Source organism: Balaenoptera borealis, assembly GCF_965194805.1.
Source record: "Balaenoptera borealis genome assembly, chromosome: 12".
Lineage (NCBI taxonomy): Eukaryota > Metazoa > Chordata > Mammalia > Artiodactyla > Balaenopteridae > Balaenoptera > Balaenoptera borealis.
This window is the reverse complement of record NC_138869.1, coordinates 48674927-48690258: the sequence shown is the minus strand read 5'-3', so window position 1 is coordinate 48690258 and position 15332 is coordinate 48674927. Positions and strand designations below refer to the sequence as shown.

At 44.1% G+C, this 15332-nt stretch overlaps 2 protein-coding genes across 8 annotated transcripts in view; one reads left to right on the top strand and one right to left on the bottom strand.

Annotated features, from left to right (window-relative positions):
• The window catches only part of LOC309608508 (uncharacterized protein), a gene marked incomplete at its 5' end in the record, with an annotated part of 555765 nt that overhangs the window by 132245 nt on the left and 408188 nt on the right, over positions 1–15332 (top strand). The window lies entirely within an intron of this gene.
• The window catches only part of MYRIP (myosin VIIA and Rab interacting protein), a 223647-nt gene that overhangs the window by 7552 nt on the left and 200763 nt on the right, over positions 1–15332 (bottom strand). For both annotated transcript variants that reach the window (XM_082348456.1, XM_082348457.1), the window contains 4 exons: positions 11702–11896; positions 4998–5159; positions 253–357; positions 80–140 (listed from right to left, as the gene is read on the bottom strand). In XM_082348456.1, the coding sequence (XP_082204582.1) occupies positions 80–140; positions 253–357; positions 4998–5159; positions 11702–11896 (523 nt within the window). The remainder of the gene's footprint in view (positions 1–79; positions 141–252; positions 358–4997; positions 5160–11701; positions 11897–15332) is intronic.

Sequence of the window (15332 nt, the reverse complement as noted above, 5' to 3'; positions counted from 1 at the left end):
AACTCAGATCTCTGAGTTACTCTGAGTGAGTGAGTCAGGCTTAATGCTTTGGTGGCTCTGTGGTTTGATTTAAGCATACCTTTCACTGGTGGAGCAGGGAGTTTCCTCCTCTGCTGCCTTGATGTGTCTATGGTTTGTACCTACAAACAGAACACAGGAATCAGTACACCTTTGCAAAGCCAGAGATGTTTTATCTTCTACATTTTTCAGGTCATGCAATATTCCAGCAGAGGGAGTGAGGGACAAACGCACCTGGTTCCTTTGCTTCTGATCGCGTTTTCTTGTGAGGCGCCCACAGGGTGCTATGTTTAATCCTGCAATGGTCAGGGCTGAAATCCGGCTCTCAATATCAGAAATCTTAATGCAACAGAAAGGCAGAATCAGTAGGGAGAAAGCCCAGGACGGGGAGAATCTTTGTTAAAAGTATTATGACTCTATAAAGAACAAATCTGCTTTGATATATGCTCATTCATTCATTCACTCATTCAACTTCCACCAAGAACTTCTCTATTTAGTACTGTAGTGAGAAAATAAACCACAGGCCTTTCTTTGTAAATTTAATTTTCCAGTTGTTAGCTCTAGAGCATGTCACCCCTGTCAGAGGACCCCTAGGGAAAAATGGAAGCCCAGGGCACGATGGGCACGATGGCCCGGGGCCATCTGGCTCAGCATAGGGGTAGGGGTGGGGGTGAGGGAAGGCTTCCCAGGGAGACAACACGATGTGAGCTTTGAAAAGCAAGTATGATTTATAGGTCCTGCTTCCTTCTTCCGTGACTCCCTGAATCCAAAACCACAGCACAAGGTCTTAGGAGGGAAGCCCTGCAGCCCCTGGTTCAAGTCCATTTCCTCTACTAAGAGGCCAAGTGGCCTTGAGAAACTCCCTCCTCTCTCTGTGCATCAGTTTCCTTTACTATAACATCAGTAGGTCAGAAGAAGCTCAGATTTTTTTCCAACAATGTCTTAAGGTAGATATAGAGAACAAGAGCCCACTCAGCACCCGGAAAGAACCCCGGTCCATCCATGTCCCCAGGGGTGAAGAAAACATGGTCCCTCCTCTTAGGAAAGGGCATTACTATGTGCCGTTGCCATGCTGAGTGCTTTAAATACATGAACTCTTCATGCTTTGTTCATAATCCTGTGACAGGGGTACCATTCTCTTGGTTTTACAGATGAGGAAACTGTGGCTTACAGGGATGAGTGACACACCCAACATCTCACAGCAGAGCTCAGCATTAATGCCACTGCTCATGATCTCGCCATGTTGCCCCCTTCTCAGAGGCCTTGCCAAGGCCTGGCATGGGGGACACTGGAGGAGGCAGGAGGAAGCTGGCAGAATCGAGGGAGGAGGCTGGGATCACAGCCATCCTGCTGAGATGGCACAGCCTGAGTGTTGCTGGGGCATCAGACAGGAAACCTGAAAGTGGGCCCTGCTGCCAATGTGTGTGCCCTCTGCCCCGACGTCTCCATTGCCTCCCCTGTCCCTAAGCTATTTTGTGCTGCACAAGACGAATTCTAATTCTGCTGCCATTTACTGAGGGCTTCTTTGGACAAAGCCCATTGGGATAGCTGCTGTAGGAAGTGCAGAGAGAAGGTCTGAAAGGTCAGCAAATATGGGAGATGCTTCCCCTATCCCGGAGGAGCGGCAATCTTACTCAGATAAGGAGGAGGAGGCAGGTAAAGGCCAAGACTGTGGCAGCTGGTGAAAGAATCCAAGCTGCCCAGCAGCCAGCCCCCAGAAGGGGCCACTGTGCAGCCCCTGTCCCTTCCTAGCCCCCAGATACCTTCCTATTCTCATTCCTCAAATTTCACACTGAGAACGGCGTTCCTTTGGTTTATAGACCAATAAATTGCATAAACTTTTATCAGTCATTTGCAACTGATGTGGGTTAGATGCCCACATTCTTTCCTGGAAGCAGTTTTGATGGAGGGCTTTGCTCAGAGGGCCCTGGGAGACAGGTCAGTGGGAGAGCAAGTTGCTGACCTCCTGATTTGCTGACTGCCAGGCTGTAGAATAAGAAGGGTTAATTTTTCCAGTTTTAGTCCACAGGGCAAAGGATGCAGAAAGAGGAAGGGAGACTGCCGAGGGCTGACTTTGCCTACATTTTGTTTATCTATCTCTCTATCTCTCTATCTATCCATCCATCCATCTATCACATTGTGTCTAACTGTGTTCCATTAATTCCTAAGAATGCATATCCAGTGACCCTTACACTTGCTAGAAGGGGATGACCAATTCTGCTCTGGGTTTCCTGGGAGCCAAAGCAAAAAGATCATTTTATGACTCTATGTCCACAAGATAAAGACCAAGTACTCAGAAGAATAGCTTTTCTTGATATTAAGAGTTAAGAGAGACCTTCCCCAGGAATGCCCACAGAGATGACCCTGCAGGACGCAGTGGACAGCATCCTTAGCACGCTGCCCATGCATCATCCTGCAGTTGGCTTCAGCACCTGGCAATCCTGTCAGATTAGGTCAGATTCTAGGGTTGCTTTCACCTTGGAGTCCCAAAGGTTAACTCTAAGGTGAAAGCAACCCTAGAATCTGACCTAATCTAAGAACACAATTCAGCACATCTACCCTCCAGTGGGACCCTCCTACCATCCTGCAGGATACCCTCTGTGACATCTTCTGTGAGACTCTGCTTTGGACAAGAACAGATAACAGGGAATGAATCTTCCTTCTCTGGCAGCAACTGTAGGACAAGGAGAGTCTCCACACTAATAAAGGTTCCCACATTGAAAAGAACCGTAAAGATGATGGCAAGGTTGACAACCTCCCATGCAAAGTAAGGACTCTTATGCAAGTGGATATATACCTGAGGGCAGGGCAAGCACATTTTTCAGGAAACCACACAGCACAGACTGGTGAAGAAAGTGGGCTCTGAGGCCAGAAAGACTTAGGTTAAAATCCTGGCTTCATCACTTTTTAGCTATTTGACTTCACTTTAACCGTTCTGAGTCTCCTTTTCTCCAGATATAAAAAGGGAAAAATAACAATAGCCACCTCATGGGGATGCTGAAAGGATTAAATACAATAATGAGTTCAAGGGTTAAGCCCAACTCCTGGCCCCCAGTAAGACTCATTGAACATTAGGTATTATTAATGACATTATTATAATATTTAACAACGAATGATAAATTAATAGGCACATTCAAACACATGGAAAATGGACATTTTGGACTCCAGGATTTTCTGCCATAAAACATGGCTCCAATAATTTAAGCCTAGAAAAATTTGGAAGCATGAATAACTAATTATCCAAAAAAACCCTCCCAAACACCCATAAACAATATTACTTCCTGCTAAACCATTCAAGAAGTATTTGCTGCAAAATATACCCCCAGAAAACAAGCGATTTGATTCTACTTTATATAACATTAACTATAAATTGATTAAATGTTGAGCGGCATTTGTGGGAAATGATTTTTGAGCAGAGTTGCTCTTCAGCCGTTCTTGCTGGTAATAAACAGTCAACAGGGCCTTCTGTGATGAGACCATTCCTGGGCCATTCCTAGCACAGAACTGGTTCCCTCCCATTCTCAAGAGTGCTGAATGATATGAGCAGCTGTTGTGATTTTTGATTCTTTAAGATAAAAATATTTATTTAAAAAATAATTATCGGACTTCCCTGGTGGTGCAGTGGTTAAGAATCTGCCTGCCAATGCAGGGGACCCAGGTTCAAGCCCTGGTCCGGGAAGATCCCACATGCCGCGGAGCAACTAAGCCCGTGTGCCACAACTACTGAGCTGGTGCTCTAGAGCCTGCGAGCCACAACTACTGAGCCTGCGCACCACAACTACTGAAGCCCACGTGCCTAGAGCCTGTGCTCTGTGACAAGAGAAGCCACCTCAATGAGAAGCCCGCGCACAGCAACGAAGGCCCAACACAGCCAAAAATAAATAAATAAATTTATAAAAAAAAAATTATCACCCAAAAGTGTCATCTTCTCTATCCAGAGATGGTTTCAATTGATCCCCATTCTCCAGAGGATGCAGTTTTAAGATGCAGGGTCTACAGAAATATCAGTGAACCAGAGGTCTACGCTGAGCTTATGCTGCAAAGACCAGCATTTCTCGTGGGTCTCTGAGTTTGTATATGTCCATGGACTCCAGTTTGAAAATCAGTTACTTAGTCCACAGTCCATTTTGATCCAGAGTCAGAAGCCAAGAGAATATCCATGAAAACTGCAAACAAGCATCTTCAGAAAGTTATAGATAATTTAGTAATTAGTTCTAAAACAGCCATATCTAAATCATGCAAAATATTGGTCTAAGAAATCTACACTTCGTTTTTCATTTATTTATTCATCTCATTTTTATTGAGGCCCAAACCTCTGTGAGGTGTTATGCTAGGCACAATAACTGGAGTTATTGTGTTAAGCTAGATAGCTAGAGTCCTGTCCTCAAGGAGCTTTTAGTCTGTTGTGGGGAAACCTGGCATTAAATAGGTAATCAACAGTGTGATGGGACTTCCCTGGTGGCGCAGTGGATAAAACTCCACGCTCCCAATGCAGGGGTCTGGGGTTCGATCCCTGGTCGGGGAACTAGATCCCACATGCATGCTGCAACTGAGAGTTCACGTGCCATAACTAAGGAGCCCACCTGCGGCAAGTAAGACCTGGCACAACCAACCAAATAAATAAATAAATAAATAAATAAATATTTTTTAAAAAACCAGTGTGATAAAGATTAGGGAAGGGTGGTCTTGGGATGGAATGGGAGCCTCTATAGCAAGGGTCAGAGAATTTGTCAAAGAGGAAAATGGCATAGGTTTTAAAGAGATATATTATCAAGGTCATAATCTGGGGAGAGGAAGGCTACACTTTAAAAAAGGAGGCTTTGGTGGAATCCACCTGGAAGGACCATGTCCACGAAAAGTCTGCTGGAGATGGCAGGAACTGATAGATACAAAGGCTTTGAAATGATTCTTGTGGAAGATGGTGTGCGCTCTCCTTTTGCCCGGTAGTCCTCCATCTGGGCAGAGAGGAGAGTTCTTACCTGGATCTCAGCATGGTGGACCCGGGCTGCTGCCGTGGCTACTTGGTCCTCCAGATCTGCCAGTTCAGTCTCATCAGTGCCACTGTGGATGCAGCGGGCAGCATCCTCTAGCTCACTCAGCTGGCCTTCAAGTCCATACACGGTACCTGCCGCCAGGTACACCTATAGAGGAGGCATGGCCTTTGAGCTCAGGTCTGTGGACCCAGGACTGGTGGGTTCCCTTCAGGGGATGCCATAATTCAGGGGAGTGAGAGAGAACTAGACTCAACATTGGGAGAAAGAGACAGGGAGTCCCCCATTTATAAACATTCTTCACACTTAAGTGGTAGCATAAGGTCTTGCCACCCCCTCACTGTCAACCACACCTCCTCTTCCCCCAACCTTTCCTGCAAAAAAAAGTAGTTTGTAAGTTTTAAAAATACGATAAAATAGTACAAGAATACATGACATCAGCTACATAAATTGTGAATTTGTCCAGGGACTATAACAACCACAATATCAAGATAGAGGAAACAAAGAGAAAAACTCATGATGTAGTTTTTCCAATAAAAATTTTGGTTGGCATTAGTAATTTGGAAAAATTCAGAAAACATGAAAGAGGTGAAATTAATTTAAAACAATTACAAATTTTGCATGAATTATCTCTGATTAAGTACCGTGACGTTGCTTGAATCAGGTTAAGGGAATGAAAATGAACCTGAAGTATGTAGTAGGAAAATACCTTATTTTTTAGAAAATAGTGTGATGTTGAGAAGCATATAAAATCTATGATCAATTAAGACAGTTTTTTGAGAGCTCCTGAAGATTAAAGAGAAAGTAAGATAAAGGAAGTAATTTGAGGGAAAATTAAAGGAAAAATTACTTTGGCTTATGAGTTTATAAGGTGATTCTCGTAAAAATGGGCAAACAGAAAGTAAAATCGTTGGAATAATTCAGGCTGAGGACAGGGTGAGTGAAACAAATGCTCCTTCAGCCTAATTAATAACATGATGAAACAGTGGACAACACAAGGAACCAAATGTATCTAGAGAAGGCAATTACTTAAACAGGTTCATGAGGTTTAATCAATGTATATAAAGCTCTAAACATGTAATCACAGCCATTTAGAGTTGACTTGAATGATATGCACGGTCACTCCTTTAACAGTTCCTTTAACTTGAGTTAAAAATATAACAGAGTTGGGCAAGCCAAGAGCAGTGCACACAGATCATGCATGGTCATTTGCACTGAGCAATGCTGAGTGTTGGTGAAGAGGGCAAAGAATCCTGAGATGCTCCAACTCGGTCAATTCCTTGGCATGATTCATGCATCTGCGTGAAAACTGGTAATTTTACAAAACATTTTAGAGTGGAGCAAAGGCAGGTGCAGGTTTGATGAGAGCAAATTTGACTGTGCGTCACCAGGCACAATTAGCTGTGGGAGCTTCCAGCAGTGACTGACATAGCGGACATCAAGTTGGGTGATTCATCGGTCATACAGGGGTCATGAGTCAAATGTCTGCTGGCAACTGCCTTATTTCACTTTGCCCTTAGTTTTATATTTCTTTGTCATATGCAAGTATTAGAGAACTTCTGTTTCTAAAAGATCTTCACAGTTTAATATAGCCATTTATTCCTTATCTTCAAAACAAGAAACACTTTATTGTTTATCACATGAAGGAAATGATGAATATTTCAAAGCTATTTGAGTGGAGAAATCATTAAAAATTTGTCTCTCAAAAGTTGTGAGGTTGAAAAACTTATCTTCAGAGGGGAAGAAAAATTGAAGAGAGAGAGAGAGAGGAAAATAGAATAAGAGGAGAAGAGGAGGAGGAGGAGGTAGGAAAGGAAAGGGAGGAGGGGGAGGAGGAGGAAGAGGAGAGGAGAGGAGAGAGAAGGAAGAGATCAGAGAGATGGCCACCACAGTTTGAGTTTGGATATTACACTTTTGGTACCCACACCAAAAAAAGGGGAATTCATTTTGATAAGATAATTAAAAACATTAACTTATAGCTTTGCACAATGAAACTAAATTTGGAATTTAAATGAAATGAATAACTTAAGTGTGGCAATGGTTAAACATGACCTGACATATCTTTGGTCTCAGGACCTTGATATTTCCAGAAACATGCAAAACTCAACGTCGTCATACCCTACGGTTGTATCAACTTAATAGCACCTTGTTGTTTTGTCACCGGCATGGTCATCCACTAACGTTCCTTACTTTCTCTGCCAAGACAAAGCAATATGAAATCGCTCCAAGTTCTCAGCAAGGCCAGAATGTTCATCTTTTACTTTGTGTTCCCTAAAAGCCTGCTTTCCTGGCACTAGGGGGATAGGGAGGTTCAGTGGTTTGGCACTGACACCTGCTCAACAGGAACTTACAAGCAAGGTCATGGCACCTAAAGGATTAGAGGATGATGACAATGGTGATGATGGTGATGATGATCATGACAGGTATTTACTGAGCCAGAGGGCTGGTGCCAAGATTTCATGCCTTTATCCACCTTGCCCTATGATGCTGTGATACTTAATCTCGATTGGAATGTTTCGACGATTTAAATTTCAAACGTTGGCATAAAGGTACTAGAGTTACTGTGGTTATAGATGGCCATAATATTGGCTCTGTGGCTGGGCTGAAATAACAAAAATTAACATGCCATATAATGAAATTGTTATTCTAGTCTTAAAAATAACCCATTTGAAAAACATTAACCTGGAGTTGCTTGCTTAATTAAGGTCCACTTTTGGTGAGAAGTATGGTTACCATGTCTGAGTAATCTATGTCCTCTCCAAACTCTAGTCACTGATGCCTGTGACCCCATTGACTGGCTCCTGGTTCAACAAGCCTTTCTCTAAGTGGTTCAAGGGATGAGAATAGGTGTTTCAAAGGAAGGACTTTATGGTCAAAGCCCCTAGAATAAAGAACATTAAACAGATTTCTTTATTGCAGGACTTCTCAGGGTCTTTAATGTGCTAAGATGTATCTCAATTTTCCTAGAAAGAGTATATGGATTTCTCAAGCATATTTGATCTTAGAGCATCTTGTTGGACTTGGCGTCCATGACATATACTTTAGGGGACTAAGGTTAGACAGTAACAGATAGTATTTCTTTTCTTGTTCTCTGAGAGCAGAGAGCCATGACCACTTCTAGAAGTTCTACCTCTTCTGTGCTATGGGGGTTGTACAAGGGCTTTGAGAAGGAAGATCAACCTCCTCTGCCTGAACTTGGATTCTGGGCCAGAGCTGGGTCCCCCCTTGGCCGTCCCACTGTGCCTGCTGCCACTGGTTGTATACTACAACGTATTTGGGGTTGCTGGAGTTATAAGGCAGAAGTAAAAGGGAAGTTGAGACTATTCCTCCATTGGCTCTGTGGCTGGGAATTATGCGGTACCCCAGGTGGTCTCTGTCATTTAGGAAAGATAAGAATGAGGAAGGTCCTTAGATGAGGGTGGGAGGATGAGGGAGCCGACTCACCCCTCTCACTCACAACCCTGCATAAATCCACAAGGTGGCCCTGGTGGACCCCTACCATTCACACCACAGGTCTGAAAATGGTCATACTTGTTGTTCTCTGTTGATCCCTAGATCCATTTTCTATTCTGCTCTGCTCTCCGTGACGCTAACCTATACAAACTTTACCACCAAGGCTTCCTTGCTGGTTGGGATGGGTTTGGCCAATGGGAAGCACCAGCAGGAGATCAAAGGCAGGAGGAGAAAGAAGTAAGAGCCTTTTTTCCCCTGCTTTTTCCCTTCCTGGATTCCACGGCGACAGCTCCCACTAGGGGGCGCTCTTCCAGGCTCCAGTTCTCCCTGGGCTATACTGCCTGAGGGTGGTGACCACTTCCTCCTACTGCTACTCTCTGGGCACTACAGCACCCCTTATCCTTGCCCACACCTGAGTCAATACTCTCTTCCTGAAACTTTCCTCTCCCAGACAGACCCCTACAGGTACAGTAGAACCCTGTGCTTCAGAGCTCCCCAGGCATTCAGTCCGAGAAACTGAGTCCCCACTGTGTGTGCAGGGGAGGCTGGCATTGGTCAGAGGTTTCTCCCACCTTTAGGGGAGACAGCCAGGCAGCAGGTGAGAAGTGTCAAAGCTAAGAGACTAAGGAAATTCCAAAATCCCCATGCCCTACCCTAAGTAAGTGGATTAACAAGGCAGTTTATGAAAACAGGAGATTAGACATATGAATGTGATATTTTTTGTTTTATCTTACGTAGCTCTGAAATCTTCATAAGACTTCTTAAAGATGAATATTCTCTTGCAAATGAGGATGTTCTCTTTTATCTCAGCGGCTTGGTCTGCAGAAGCCAGTGTTCAGAGGGCAGACTAAGTGTTGCCATTTCTATTTCTGCCATTGCCCGGTCTCCTTAGCACAAAGGAGAAAGGCAGCGAAGGAGTGAGGAGCAGGAGCGCTCTTTAGAACATAGACAAAAGCCCTGGTTTAATTAAATCAGCTGCACCCAGAGGCCAGTTTAAGAATCAGCCCTGCCCTTCTCCTGCTGCTCAACTGAATTCCATCCTGGAAACAGAAGAGCAAGCAACCAGCCCATGGCTCTGTGATCTGGTGAACTAAAGAGATTAAAAAAAAAAGTCATCCCTTCTGTGACTCAAAGACCCACAGAATTCAAAGGAACAAAGATGGAATCTCTTCGGAGGTGAAATTTGAAAAGCTGGTTGGGGTAGGGAAGGAGGTGGAAGTAGGCACTTAACTCTGTGAGAACAGGAGAGGCATCTTAGAGGGGCTGGACAGGGAGCAGGAAGTTGTAATCCCCAGCTTCCCACTGCTGGTGTTTCTGACGTCTTGAATCAGTGGCTAAGTAGATGTGTTTCGAACTCAAAGTGTTAATGAACCCACAAAAAGAAACATGATGTACAATAAAAGGATCTTACAAAATGAAAACTCTGCCAAGGCCATTGTATTTTTCAGTAAACTCCTTAGAGGGGAAAAAAAGGCATGCTGTCTTTGCTTTCAGTGTGCTGACCTTTGTCATTTAAATCTAGATTATTTCACGCATTGTAAGTTTTTTTGATACCATACTTTGTAAAAAGAAAAAAATGCCTCCCTTTCCTGGTGAACCATATCTTTATTTTAATCTTTTCAATTCTGTGTGTGCAGGATTAGGGCCATTTTAGGACTATCAGCACCTGAAAGAATTGTATTATAGGCATTTTTAAAGAACAGAGACCTGCACATTAGAAGTAAAACATTTCTTTTAAAAAAGGATTTTATCCATCTGATGTAATCATATATCAGATAAACATTCCTTGCACACCTCCTCTGTGTCAGGCTCAGGGCCAAGGGCTAGGGCTATAGACAGGAAAGGCAGCAGGACCTGTTCTATAGGAATTTATATATCCGGTTTCCAACTTGGGCATGACCGTGCCCTACTCTTCCCCCATGCTCCCGCTAATATTTGGCAATGTCTGGAGACATTTTTGATTGTCAAATCTAGGAGGGTGCAGCTTCTAGCATCTAGTGGGTAGAGACCAGGGATGCTGCTAAACATCCTACAACGTACAGGACAGGCCCCGCAACAAAGAATTATCTAACCCAAAATGTCAATGGTGCTGATCTAATAGGGGATATATACGTGAACAGAAAGGGCAACAAAGTGAGGCAGACATATGCCTAGGTTTTATGGGAATCCAAAGGGAGAGAGTCTTCTACTTTCAAAGTGAAACTAATATTGGCTTTTTTTTTTTTTTTTTTTTTTTTTTTTTTTTTTTACCTTGAGTCATTTTGATTTGTTGTTGTTTCAACTTCTGGCAAAAAATCTCTCTGATAACATTTCCTGGTTTCTGAGAACACCATTCATTAGAGCATCTCCAGATTAGGGTTGATTCTGCTGGGTCTGGAAAGATGGAATCACCTGACTGGATTTGACATCGGGACTATGCCAGCTGGTGATGGTAACGATGGCCTGAGTGGCTAATGTCCAGATTTCTCTGTGTCACCCCTGGTTTGCATTGTTGGAAAATTCTCATCAGACCTTTACTGAAGTCTTAAAAATGATGGTAGGTGTTTATATGTAAGACTCTATTACATTCTTTCTTTCCTCACCAGTTGGAAGGACAGAAAAATCCATTACGAGCAGACATATCTGTGAAGCAGGGCAGACCAGTTCTGTAGTAACCTAAGTTCTGTTGGCAACCACTCTTATTCTCTGTAGTGGCACTGGCAGTTCTCCACCTGGATCCCCACAGATCCCTTATATAGTTTCTGCATACTCCCCTCCCCGCTCCCAAGCTGCAGTGTGCTTTTGTTTCCAACAGCTCAGATCTATGCAAAAACGGCTTTTGAGCTACTGTAGACACTTTGCCTGCATGCAGAGAGACTGAGGTGCCCACTGGCTGTAGGAAGGGCCAGTTCCTTTGCCTTAGGTCAGGACAACTCTGAGATGCAACTTACACCCCGGAGTTGCCTGCAGGATCGGGCTGAAGCTACTTTTTGTCTAAGATCATAGCTTTGCTTGGCTTCTTCCCTCTCCCCACTCCCTTACCAGTCTCCCCTGGGAGCATTTCCCTTATAAATCACTTGCACAGAAATCTTCATCTTGGGGTCTGCTTCTGGGGAACCCAGTCTAAGACCCTTCTGAGAATATATTTGCTATGGTGGTAGTATATTTATGTCCTTGCCCTTTTTGTGAAGAGTTACAACATCATCAGCTTCTCCTTTGGACATGTGTGCCCTAGACAGAGCATATCCACACTGTCTTACATTTTCTTCCAGGGAAGTCAGCTGCTCATCCAGTCTCACTTGGTCTGTTCCAAGAGGAAACGTCCCTTTCTCTCTGTCAGGAGGGACAGGCGGGAACTCCCAGGGCCCTGTAGACTCTGCTATCAACTCCTCTGTGGCGTTGATGACTTTCAGGACTTCTGTGGAGATGTTGCAGAGAGAAACAGCAGAATACTTCTGTTTGGTCCAATAACAGAAGGGGATAGAAGACAAGAACAACATTAACAATGACATGGAAATTCTACATTATCATGGTGCTCATCATGAGATCGATTCTGTTTCATAACACACACAAACATCAATGTGCCAAAGGAATGAGACACTAAAAAAATCTACCCAGTCTGAGGGGACTGAGAGGAGGCCTGATGTAACCTGGCTTAGCTTCTGTGACTCACAATGAATTATTTCAGATTCTTAGGGAGAGAGGAAGGAGAGCTCAAGTGGAAGCTACTGGGTCCTCTGCCCACTGCTGATAGATTCATATTCATTGCCTCGTTTTCTGGATGATATTCTCTTTCCTCAACAGAGCTTCAGTCACAGACTCTGTCAAACTACATTCACGATGTGGTCCAGTGGGTAGCTTTATGGATGAAGAGTTAGGAGACCTGGGCTCTAGATCTGGCTGTAACTTCATCTAGATATGGGACCTTGGCCAGGCTACTTCCCATTTCTGGAACTCAGTTTTGTCATCTGTACATTGAGAGGATTGGAAAGAGTTTCTCTGCAGTCTCTGGTAGCTACTGTGTTGTTAGCTCACCCACATCTATTCTCAAGCCCATTCTTCCTTATCTTCCCCCACTATTAAGGCTGAACAGAAAATACACTGCATTTCCCAGCCTCTCTTGCAGCCAGGGGCAGTCAAGTGACATCGGTCTGATCAGTGAGCCTGAAGGGAAAGTCTATTGAGGGGTTTCTAGCAAAGCTTTTGTTTTCCTAATCAGGTGAATAGATGCAGCTGATGCTCTCCTGCCCCCACTTCTCTCTGCCTTGATCATAGGTCTGTGGTTAGAAAGCCAACAAGAGTGAGGATGATACCAAAATGCTGGGTCAGGTGGATCAGAAGACTGAAAGAGCCTGAGCCCACATAGCACTGGATCAGCTGAACTGCCTCTGAACACCTTGATACATGTGTGCAAAATAAGTCCCTACCTGTTGGAGCCCCTATTGGCTGGATTTTCTGTTATTTGTGGTTGAATATATTTCTAACTGATACAAGTCACTTCTAGTTTTTATATTCATGGCTCAAAATTAGTCAGTCCAAATCTGGGCCAAGGTCTTTAATGGAGCAGAGGTACTTCAGCCACAAAGAATTATCTGCATCTTTGAGTTCATCTGAACATATAGCACCAAGAAGTAAGCAGGAGATCAATGTTGCTTGGCACTAATGGTGTCCATCTACAATTAATTTTACTTAGCCCATCACCGGGTTTGTAAACTGGAAGTCAAATATTGCCCATGGGCATATTTTTAACCAGTAAAGTGTTTCAAGAAAACCTGGAATTTTAATGCCTTTGGTACCTCCCAAGGTATCTATCTGATTCATATATTCTGGCCAAAATATAATAATGATAGCTCTGACTTGGTTTGCAAAGTTTGTTTCCCCAAGTAAATTCTACTGCAGGTTTTATCTCACTAGAGGAAGTTTTCAGTGGCCCTGCAACTTCACTATGGAATCAGAGTGTCTAAGTGACAAGTCTGTGGCTGAGTCCACAGTCTAGAAGCTGGCTCTGGGCTCTGGTACATGGTCTCATCCTAGGGGCTCATCCTGGCACCGGTCAGTCATCCTAGGGTTAGGGCACATGTGCTCAGAGGGCTCCTATGCAGCCTGTCTGTTTCACAGTAGCTGCTTGACTCACCCAAGAGTTATGCTTCTTTTGGTTCAAGGGAGTTTGCTACATACCAAAAAAATGGGTCTGGATTATCAGGAAAATAAGATGGAGGAAGGTGACGCAGACCCACCAGAATAAGGGAAGTGTCCAAGGGAGAGCCAAGCCAACTCTTTACCTTAGGAAAAACTTGCAGAGGCTGTCCGCCATTGTCTAGAATCCTGTAACTCGATGTGGCAGGTTTTGGAGATGAATTGGACTCAAAATGTTTTTGGCAAGAAATAGCTGCCACTGTTTGCTTAAGTCCATTTTAGAAAAGGCAACGTTGTATGTATGAAAGCAGGTTTGGTACCCTTCTCTTAGTAAACAAAGCTTGTATTTAGAAAGTCTGCCCTTTGTTTGATAGAAGAGGTGCCTTTGTACATCTTTTGAAAAGGAAGACGTATGACTAAGGGATTCAGGAAAAACGGTTAGACCACAGCACGATGGAAGGGCAAATGTTAACATTTACACACATCTCCAATTGGTCCAGGGTCATTAAGGGGCCAGTGTTATTAATGGGAAGGACTTCAGAGGTGTTTAAACAGAAAGAGTTATCTGCATCTTGACTCCAACTGAACATATAATATCAAAGCGATAAGCTGGACATCAGTGTTGCTTGGCAGTCATTGTTCCTTTCCGTCCAGAAATAGCCTTGTTTATTCAATCATAGGAGTTGCCAGCTGGAAGGCAAATATTGCCTAGAGGCATGCTTTTTTGACAAGAATGCCTTCTGTGAGATAAGCACTTCCCAGTTCTCTGCAGTCCCCACCATTCATTCTATTGAATACATATCTTATTGGGGGCCTGTGGTTCGCAGGCTCTGCTCCAGGTGCTGGGATAAGCAGTGAACAGTGGATGAAGTCCCTGCCCTCACAGTGTGCCTTTAGCTCTACCCCAGCCACTTGACACGGTGACATACTTTCCTGACCCCTGAAGGTATTTGCACTTGTCATTAAGTGAGAGTGAGCAGTCCCCAGCAGTTGGTCTGTGGAGAGCACCACAGCTTCACTTGGAAGGTCTGTGGTCCCCTTCAGAAGGGAACCAGCTTCCAGCTGGGGAAGTGACTGAAAAAAATTATATGGAAACTGGACAAGATCTCTCTGGTTGGTTGGTGTCCCAGTTCTGCCCTCCCTTGTGAAACACAAACCGGAACCCACAAACACTTGCAGGGAATTAATCCCACCTCTAGGGAATCAGGTGGTTCTTGCGTGTTCTACAGGAGTGTTGCGGGCTTGCTTGGATGTGAGCGCGGGAGTGGACACGGCACCTGCTGGAAGTGACGATAACTGGGATTTGATTAGCTGTGTGACAGGAGCAGGGCACCCAACCTCCTTGTTCCTTAGCTTACTCACTAGGCCAGTAAGCGATTAGAAGGTTTGTCACAGGGTTAACACCAACTTGTTACGTAAATGTCCTGTTCCCTGCCCAGTCTAGATTTAAAAGTAGAAAGTACCTTCTACAATTGTGTGAAATAAAGCTATATTTAGCACCGGACAGGGTTTTGTTCAGATAGAAAGCTGGTGAGGATTCAGAGGTGCTGGCAGGGAGCCCTGTGTGTGGGAGAAATGAAAATCTACAGGAGCCTTCCTGCTTTATTGCTTATAGCTCCAGAGACCTGAGCTGAATGGCACAAACAAAGCACGATTCCAGAGCCAGAAAGAGCTCTCTATGATGGCAGCCGATGTTACTCCAGATGTTAATTATAAGATGGATCAAATGTGACAGGTCCATGGTATCAAATAAGG